The sequence below is a fragment of the Urtica dioica genome, chromosome 6 (assembly GCF_054948205.1).
Source record: "Urtica dioica subsp. dioica isolate 48M chromosome 6, U.dioica_male_clone48M_v1_H2, whole genome shotgun sequence".
In the NCBI taxonomy this organism is placed as follows: Eukaryota; Viridiplantae; Streptophyta; class Magnoliopsida; order Rosales; family Urticaceae; genus Urtica; species Urtica dioica.
The window spans coordinates 7,170,810-7,180,281 of record NC_142761.1 but is presented as its reverse complement, the minus strand read 5'-3'; the positions used below and the strand labels follow the sequence as shown (position 1 = coordinate 7,180,281).

At 38.4% G+C, this 9,472-nt stretch overlaps 2 protein-coding genes and 1 pseudogene across 3 annotated transcripts; 1 reads left to right on the top strand and 2 right to left on the bottom strand.

Annotated features, from left to right (window-relative positions):
- Positions 1–1,217: 1,217 nt before the first annotated feature.
- LOC149393197 (disease resistance protein RPP2A-like) lies at positions 1,218–3,929 on the bottom strand (the record flags this gene model as incomplete). The annotated part of the gene is made up of 4 exons (XM_089617937.1): positions 1,218–2,058; positions 2,150–2,900; positions 2,988–3,293; positions 3,360–3,929. Coding segments are annotated over 3 exons (1,269 nt in total), but the record flags the coding sequence as incomplete, so codon positions are not given.
- Positions 3,930–4,326: 397 nt separating this feature from the next.
- Positions 4,327–6,791, top strand: LOC149393196 (uncharacterized). Its single transcript, XM_089617935.1, has 5 exons — positions 4,327–4,477; positions 4,667–5,922; positions 5,967–6,108; positions 6,184–6,591; positions 6,681–6,791. Exons 2-5 carry the CDS (start codon positions 4,669–4,671, stop codon positions 6,782–6,784), a joined length of 1,908 nt encoding a protein of 635 aa, XP_089474061.1. The 5' UTR covers positions 4,327–4,477; positions 4,667–4,668; the 3' UTR covers positions 6,785–6,791.
- Positions 6,792–6,995: 204 nt separating this feature from the next.
- LOC149393195 (disease resistance protein Roq1-like) lies at positions 6,996–8,521 on the bottom strand (annotated as a pseudogene). Its single transcript, XR_016299924.1, has 2 exons — positions 7,903–8,521; positions 6,996–7,495 (listed from the first exon to the last, which is right to left on the bottom strand). The product of XR_016299924.1 is annotated as a disease resistance protein Roq1-like (transcript).
- Positions 8,522–9,472: the final 951 nt, after the last annotated feature.

The window sequence follows — 9,472 nt, the reverse complement described above, 5'->3', positions numbered from 1 at the left end:
GCTAGCTGCGGCGAGTGTCCGTGCCTCTGAAACTGAGAAAAACATCAGACTCTCGGTTGGAAGAAGAAGAAGAAGAAGAAGAAGAAGAAGAAGAATATGTCATTATTTCGCAGAGAAAAGATCCTTTCTATCTCCCTCTCTCTCAAGGAACAAACTAATTCAATTTTTTTTTTAAAAAAAAAACCTTTAACTCGGCTGTAATATAAAATAAAATAAAAATTGGAAATGGAATGAAGTTTGTTAATGTAAAGGGACTCATTACTTCATAGCTTCCTTATGTTTGCCAGGAACTAAGTCAATGTCGTCCCCAATGAACAAGTCAAACTCAGAGTAGTTGTAGAAGAAAATAAAGGAGCTCTATCAAGAATTATAAAAAAAATGAGAAATCAAAGAAAATTAACGTTTACACTCTCCTCTCAGTCAATATTCCATTTTGTATGTAAATGAACAAATCATAAACTATTCACACACAGGATTGGAAATCCAAAAATCCAACATCAATTAAAAAACATTTTGCTAAGTCAGTCTATGTTTGGAGACCATAGAACGACTTTACAGAAAATCACTTCTTCCGATTCCGGGTTCGCAAGGTTTGTAGATACCGAATCTAACAATCGAACCATCCCAAACCAACACACCACCCTTCTATAGCCCTACTCTTGAACCGAGAAGATCGATATCCAAGCTATATACATATACATATATATATATATATATATATATATATATATATATATATATATATATATATACCCAAAGAGCAAAATACAAACATGACCGAGGTCAAAGACGACCAAAATACCTGTCAGAACAAGTCTTCAATTATCTCTAATATATAAATGGAAAACTAGACTCACTATATAACATTTCCTAAACTAGATTTCTTGCGTACATATACCCTTACTTTATATATATATAAACCCAGATTGGAACTACAAAAAAAAAAAAAAAAAAAAAAAAAGACCGATGTAACTACGAAGTAAATTAAGAAAATCTCATCAAATGCAAAAAATGAAGAAATTGTAAACTAAGGATTAAATTCTTTTTAGTTCAAAATCATAAACATTGTTTTGTAAAGGGCAATTGGCGGTATTAAAGTGTATCAACTCGTAAAGTTAAGGTATTTATGCCGCCAATTGCCCTTTTGTAAATTTGGAGATGTTGGCATTTTCGGAAGCAGAAACTGTGGTACTGGTGCAAGCAGAAACTATGATATGTGATGTATTTTGTATCCTAGCACCAAAGCAGAGAAACGCTGGTTTTGATACCCCGCTGATATTCTCATAATTCTTACATCTACAAAATATCTTTGTCATTACACTCTTATATTACAACCATTCTAATTCAACATAGCTGAATAAACAACTCTCTGATTCTTTAGCAGGTCGAATTGTTGCAAAACAATGCAGAAGCAGAACAATAAATTTCATCCATTTGTTTCTAAATTACTGGGTTCAGTACCACAATTGCCTAATTATTGTACAAAGAATGTCTACTGATCCTCAGAATGCCGTCGTTTAAAGACGGTCTCAGATTGTCTTTGTTTCCTATCTCAGGTTCATCTGTCTCCGTAACTGAGTTCCATATGTAACTATCATACATAACATGGACCCCACATCTTATTACCTTTGCACCAAAATTGCTGTCTTCGTCATTACCGACCCAGAATCTAAATGAGGCTTTTGAAATATCTCTACTTCTTTGGCTGTCACACAAAATGTTTGTATTTCTCGGGAAGCAATTTTCCATGAAATCACCACCACTGTAATTCGCCTTAGGTGTGTAGGTTGGTTCGCAAAAAATGTTGAACTCTTTGTAGCCGTCTTCGTATAGCCGCCGGAGAAGGTTATGCCCTTTGCGACTATAATCGGAGAAATCCACAACCGCACATACATCAAAGCCCAAGATTTCGCCTACCGGGCTGGGTCCGAAGTGAATAGTGACAGTGTCCCCAGTGCGTTGACGTTCAAACCAATTTGGAAGAATGGATCGATATTTTAACAATTGAGTATTCTCTATTAAACCACAGAAGCCGATATCAGCTTCGATAGGAGATACCTACATCATATAAGCTCAAAAAAATTAGAAAGAACATAAATATATTATTATTTGCCATCAAGCTATTAAGAATATAAGATAAGGAACATACGGTACTAAATTGACGACAAGCGTTAATGTATGGGATCTTAAGGTCTGCATTGACTGTGTCTATGTCAGCTCCTCCTCCATAGAATCCTAAGCAATTGTAAAACACCAGATCTTGAACATTAGAAGCCAAACATTTTGTGAGAACAGATCTTGAAATCGACACGATAGCCACCGAATCTGCGCGGCCACTGAAATCGAATCTATACAATGGAAGCTCTAGATGAGAATCAGTGTCTGATCGCTTGCGAATACATGATTTCATGTAGTGACTGACTTGACTTTGTGAGACTTGAGGGCTTTCGTATTCCGGGTTTAGATCCCCTTGGCCCTTGAATACTCTTTGGATCCATGATTTTTTCCTAGAAGTTGTGATTCCAGGTTAACGCAATGGCCTTGAGACTCTGCATCATTAAGAACCCTGGAAGATGCACAAGATACTTGCAACCTGAAATGTTTAGTATTTCGAGATGATCGAGGTTCTGAATCGACTGAGGAATTCTCTCAATAGCCGTTCCACTTAACACCAAACACACAATACTTTTGGGAAGCTTTGGGAACTTTTTAATCAATGAGCAACCGTTGAGATTAAGAGTTTTAAGCTCCTCAAGATTCTCAAGAGATGAAGAAACTTCACAGAGACTTGTACAATGTTCGAGATATACATGCTCTAACTTTGAAGCTTGAGAGAGATCTGGAAGTTTAATAAGCTGTTTCGAGTGGCTAACATCAATTTTTATCAAATGACATAGTCGCTGTCACAAAGTTAAAACATCACGAGGTTAGAATTTCATAAACAACACTCTAGATAGAAATGATAAATGTTTGAACCTTTTAACTACCTCTACTCCTTTCCAAAGCTGAACAACATTGCTGTATGGCAGGTTGAGTTCGACAAGATATTGAGGGCTGAAACTCGGAGGAAACGATTTCCATGAAAACTCTTCCCAGTGGACATATCGAAGAGAATCAGGGAAAAAACAGAGATCACGGTTTCCATTTATTGAGATTTGGCATCTCTTTCGAATGTCTGAGTGAAAGATTTTGAGTAATCTGAGTTTAGACATGTTCCGAAAGGCAACTGAGTCGAACTCTATTTCGCTAGTCTTAGACATGTCTAGAAATATTCCTTCAATCGCTGTTGTCCCCTGTAAATTAAAGACAGGTTAGAACAAAAAAGCAAGACCTTATGCACGTATTTGTTTATCACTTACTCTGTTAGTCCCCAAAACGTGACAGGCGTCTTGAGAAGTCCACAGCCGGCTGCGATTCTCGAGTTCTGCTTCGGACTTCACAACACTCAGAGCCATTTGTTGTATCAAATCATGAATGCAAAGTTTTCCATCAATGTTGACAGATATGAGGGACTTATCAACAAGATCAACTAAGCCCGTTTTTGGGTGCAAACCACATGCTTCAAAAATCCTCTCTGCATCGCTTCTGAATTCGTTTCTGAAAAAACAAGCGATGTCTAGGAATATACACTTCTGCATTTCGTCTAGTCCATCGTAACTCGTCTTCAAAATATTCATGGTCTTTTTGTCTGGACACTCTTTCAATTTGATCAATTCCGCTTCCCAATTTTGCGGCCTCTTTCCGCGGAGGAAAGAACTCAGAACTTTCAAAGCTAGTGGGATTCCATCTGCGTAATTTATGATATTCTCGTAGAGTTGACGAGTAGAATCGTCCTCTTGATGCGCTGTTCTTCTTAGTGCGGTTGAACGAAACAGTTGAAGAGCTTCCTCGGAATCTAACTTCTCGACTCTGTGCGTTTCATCCAATGTTTAAAAAGGCGGTTTTGAGGCGCGCCTCTTTTGCCTTTTAGGTCAACGACCGCTTCGAGGCTTACGCCTGGGTGCGTTTCTGGCGTTCTCCGCCTCGGCCGAAAAAGGCGCCCGCCTCTGGCGGTCAAAACGCCTCAAAACAGCCTTTTACCGCCTTTGAAATGAGACTTTTTTTTTAAAAAAACTGGGCCAAAATAATCGGGCCATTTTTTAATTCGGGCTTTTTAGGTTTTTTTAATAACAATTAACTATAAGTACGTAAAAATATCGGTATGTCAACCGTCTCTCATCTCACGCAAAACACTCTCTCTCACGTTGAGCGTCCCTCCATATTCTACCGACTCTCACGCTGCTCCTCTCTCACGCTGCTTCTCTCTCACGCTGCTCCTCTCTCACGCTGCTCCTCTCTCACGCTGCTACGCTGCTCTCGTCTCACGCTGCTACGCTGCTCTCGTCTCACGCTGCGACGCTGCTCTCGTCCCTCTCTCACGCTGCTCTCGTCCCTCCCTCACGCTGCTACGCTGCTCTGTCCCTCCCTCACTGACTCGGTAATTATTCGAACTCACTCTTGGTTTGGAATCACACATGTCACAGTTTTGCACAAGTCACAAGTCACAGCACTGTTTTTTTTTTTTTTGCCATAATTATTCGAGCTCGTGACTGTTGATGGCAATGTGTGACTCGGTAATTAGTCTCTGCGTCACAAGTCAAGTCACAGCAATGTTTTTTTTTTATAGGAATGAAAGGTCGAAAGCCAAAAGACTTTTCTAACGACTATGTTACGGAGAAACCGGTCTTTGATGAACAGACCGGGGAAAAGAAAAATTACACGTATCGCGTGTGTATTTTCTGCGACAAGGTTATTAAGGGAAGCCTTACACGGGTGAAAGACCATCTCGCGGGAACGCATGCTAATATCACAGCTTGCGAGAAGGTTCCCGATGACGTGAAGAAGAGATGTGCCGATAATCTCAACGCTAACAAAGTCTCGAAGGAGAACGCTGCAAGAAACCGAGAGGAGCAGATTGCGAACGGTTCATACTTTGGCTCTACTCAAGAGGCTGTTATTGGTTGTACTTCTGCCGGGACCAATCGAGGTGTACGAGGACCAATGGACATATTTACGAGGACTGACGACAACAACGAGAATCATGCTAAAGATGTCCCTTCAGGTACAATAAAAGAGTATCGCAATAGAGTCTGCCTCGACATCGCGCGATTCATTTACGAAAATGGGATTTCGTTCAACGTGGTAAGGAGTCCATCGTTTATTGGCATGATGCGTTCCGTTGGGAATTTCGGTCGAGGATTAAAGCTGCCTTCGATGTACGAGATAAGGACATGGTGTTTGGATGAGGAAGTGAATACAACAATGAAGATGGTGGAGGAAGTGAAGAGTACGTGGGCACAAACCGGTGTAACAATAATGTCAGACGGCTGGTCCGACATAAAACAAAGAGGTATCATCAACTTCCTTGTTAACAATCCGCACGGTACAATGTTTTTGAAGTCCGTAGATGCATCGGCACATGTCAAAGATGCCAACTTTTTGTTCAAGATGCTTGACGAGGTTGTTGAAGAAGTCGGCGAAGATATCGTGGTTCAGGTTGTAACCGACAATGCTAGTGCTTATAAAGCCGCGGGGAGACTGTTGATGGAGAAAAGGCAGCGGCTTTATTGGACGCCATGCGCAGCTCATTGCATTGATTTGATGCTTGAGAAAATTGGAGACCTACCGCAACATCGAAATGCTTTAATTAAAGCAAAGAACGTAGCCAAGTTCATCTACAACCACAGTTGGGTGTTAAGCTTGATGAGGAAATTCACTGAAAAAGAGATCATTCGGCCAGCCGTCACAAGATTTGCAACTGCCTTCCTGACGTTGCAAAGGTTTAAAGAGTTGAGACAACCTTTAGAGGCAATGTTTGCTTCTGAGGAATGGGCTTCTTCTAGTACATGGGCAAAAAAATCCGAGGGGAAAAAAATGAAGAAAGTCATTGCTAGAGATGATGCTTCCATGTTGACAAAGAAGTTAAGGTCGGTTTGTTTAAGTGCATGAATAGGATGATTCCCGATGATGCTTATATGAAAGCAAATGATCAACTTGAAGCTTTCCACCTCAAGCAAGGAATGTTTGGTATGAGGGCAGCACAAGCTTGCTACGAAACACGTTCACCCGGTATGTTTTTTAAATTTTATGTATTGTCTGATTATGTATTGCTTATATTATTTAATTTTACATCCATAAATGTAGATCGTTGGTGGGCTCAATTTGGTGATGATGCTCCCGAACTTCAAGCTTTCGCGATCAAAGTTCTTAGTCTCACTTGTTCCGCGTCAGGGTGTGAGAGGAATTGGAGCATCTTCAACCAAATTCACACTAAAAAGAGGAACCGGCTATCCACTACTAGGATGAACAAGCTTGCTTTCATCATGTTTAACAAGAAGTTAAAGGATCGCCACTTGAAGTTAACTTCTCGACAACGCAGCAATGGTGAGGAATTTGATCCATTGGTGGTTGATGCCTTGGATTCCGATGATGAATGGTTAATGGGGGAAGCTGAAAATGAGGAACGGGCTGAACGCGAGAGTGGAGAAGCCACTACTTCTGGTTCTAAAAGAACGAGGCCTAGTGAAAACGAAGGACAAAGGAAAAAGAGAGGTAACTATGATTACGTAGCTAACGAACATTATTGATTTAGTTGTTGCTCATATGTAAGTTCTAATGTGAATCAAATTGATTATGCATAGGCAAGGAGAAAACGTTGTTTGATCACCTAGATGATGACGAGGACATGGAAGATGATGACGATTTTTCAGAAAACGAAGAGCTAGACTATGATTTGTTTGATTAGTGTCGTCGAGTTTAATTTATATTTTAGTCTAAAACTCCTTTTTTTTAGATTGGTTTTTGTTTTAAAACTTATGAAAACTTGAAAATTACTATGAATTTTATATATATTATATATTTTCTATTTTATTTTTGAGGCTTACGCCTCATACCGCCTAAAGGCTTACCGCCTCCGCCTAGAAATGGATTTCGCCTAAATTCCCGCCTCCGCCTTATTAAACATTGGTTTCATCAACTTGTCCCCTGAGGATTTGCATGTCTCTTGTCGTTACGATGATTCTACTTCCCGGGCCAAACCGATTAGCATCTCCTGCCAAAATTTCTAACTGATCTGGATCATTGACATTGTCAAGAACAATGAGTACTCTTTTTCCTCGAAGAACTTTGTGATCAAAGAGAGTGTTTTTGGAGTCATAGTACTTTTTCCATCCTTGTTCCCAATCAACTCTAATGTCTTCAACAAAAAAAACCAGCTTCAAATTTGGAGTAGAGACGCTGAAAGACTATACGCGCCAGGGTCGTCTTGCCTATACCGCCCGTCCCCCATATGCCAATCGTGCGCAGGGCCTCTGGTGAGTCCACGCGCAGAAGATCTTCAATCTTTTCGAAACGTTTTTCTAATCCTACGAAACCAGTGAAATCGTCCTCAAAGCTAACATTGTTTAGTTTCTTATGAACGTCTTTGACGATTTTCCTTACTAATTTGGACTCGGACCTAGCATCATGAAATAAAAATCATAGTAATTAGTTTAACTATAGAATCAATGACAACTTTTATTTCTTCGCCATATCAAATACAGAAGTACTGAATAGAAAATATTATAGCATACATGTGGTGTGTTACATTTTTAATTTTAAAAAATAAAAGGATCTAAACATCAAGGTTTGGATAACTTCACAATCGGCAATTTATACGGAAACAATCATGAAAAAACGAAGAAAATAACTAGTTCAAAGTTCGTGTTTTTTAAGACAAACTAATTGGCATACATCAAAATGTCTATTAAACAATAAAGGAAAATTATCTCTAATTTAACATTAATACAAGCGGAGATCCAAAATTAAGAACAAGATAAATCAGGGAATATTGAATTCGGAAATAGCTAATAAAAAATTGCCTACCTGATTACATTTGAATCCCATCCAGATAAATTAGCTGCTTCTTCCAAAGCCTCTCTCCAGATCTTAACTTTTCCGATTTCGCCCCTGAAACGTTCTTCGTGATTAGCGAACGAAGCCTCGTAATTTCCTTTCTGTTTTCGCACATCCGAAGGGACAACATGGTAAAAAACAGGCAATACGATCTGATCGTTTCTTCTTCGGCATCGGAGAATATGAACAAGCTCGTCCAAACACCACGATGACGATGCATAGTCTTTCGAGAAGACGACTATGGAGAGCTTCGATCTGTGGATGGCGTGCTTGAGTGCCTGAGAAATCTCGTCGCCTCTCTCGAGTCCGTCGTCGTCCATGAAAGCTTTGATGTCGTTTTGCAGCAAAGAGTTGTAGAGATGGCTCGTAAAGCTGTGTCGAGTGTCTTCGCCTCTGAAACTCAGAAAAACATCGTAGTCTCGGTTGGAAACACCCGCCGAAGACGAAGCCATAATTTGCCCCAAAAGTAAACCCTAACCTGTGAATTAATTAGTATTTCATAAAATGACAAACTAACTAGAGCATCATCATTTTCTCAGCTTCATTCTATTTTCCAGGAAGATCAATGTCGTCCATTAACGTATCCAAAGATTTCCTAAACCATATCCAAATTTTGGAAGACAAAAAAAAAAAAAAAAGCACTGCTTTCAAACGGAGAGTTAGCATCTTTAATTGGTTTAGCTAAATGTATTAGTTCTGCTTGTCACATATATTTTTCTAGAGCTAAATAGTTAAGCAACTAGGTTAATAGAGCTAATTTGCTTAGATTTGCTTAACTAAATCAATAGCCAATATGCAAAACAATGGTTAAGCAACTAGCTAAACATTTTTTATATTTACAAGCAAACCCTTACAATTGTTAAGCAAGAAACCATTAAAGATGCTCTTATAGACTTTTCTATCAGTGAGAGAGAGAGAGAGCAGAAGGTGAGTTTTCTACCACATCATTAGAGAGAGGAAGATGACCGGAAAAAGAGGAGGAAAAAGAGACGCTTTTTCGATAATGGAAAAAGAGAAGTTTTTTTTATACTTTCAAATATTATGATATATAATAAACTATATTCACTATTGTACATTTAAATAAAAATTTAATTTTTTTTGTATGAGTTTTCTACCAACATCATTAGAGAGAGAAAGATGACCGGAAAAAGAGGGGGAAAAAGAGACGCTTTTTCGATAATGGAAAGAGAGAAGAGGGGGAAAAAGAGACGCTTTTTCAATAATGGAAAGAGAGAAGTTTTTTTTTATACTTTCAAATATTATGATATATAATAAACTATATTCACTATTGTACATTTAAATAAAAATTTAAAATTTTTTTGTAAATTTAAATAAAATTACAAGCAATGATTTAAATTTCAACATCAGAGACTTTACTTTTCGTAAAGATTGAGCGGTCACAAATTACAGTCATTTCTTGAAGTTTTCAACTTTTTTTCCCCTGAATTTTAATAGATTTTCTTATTTTGATTAACTCATGAGTATTTAAAATTGATGTGATTTAATAATAATAATAATAATAATAATAATAATAAAGTTA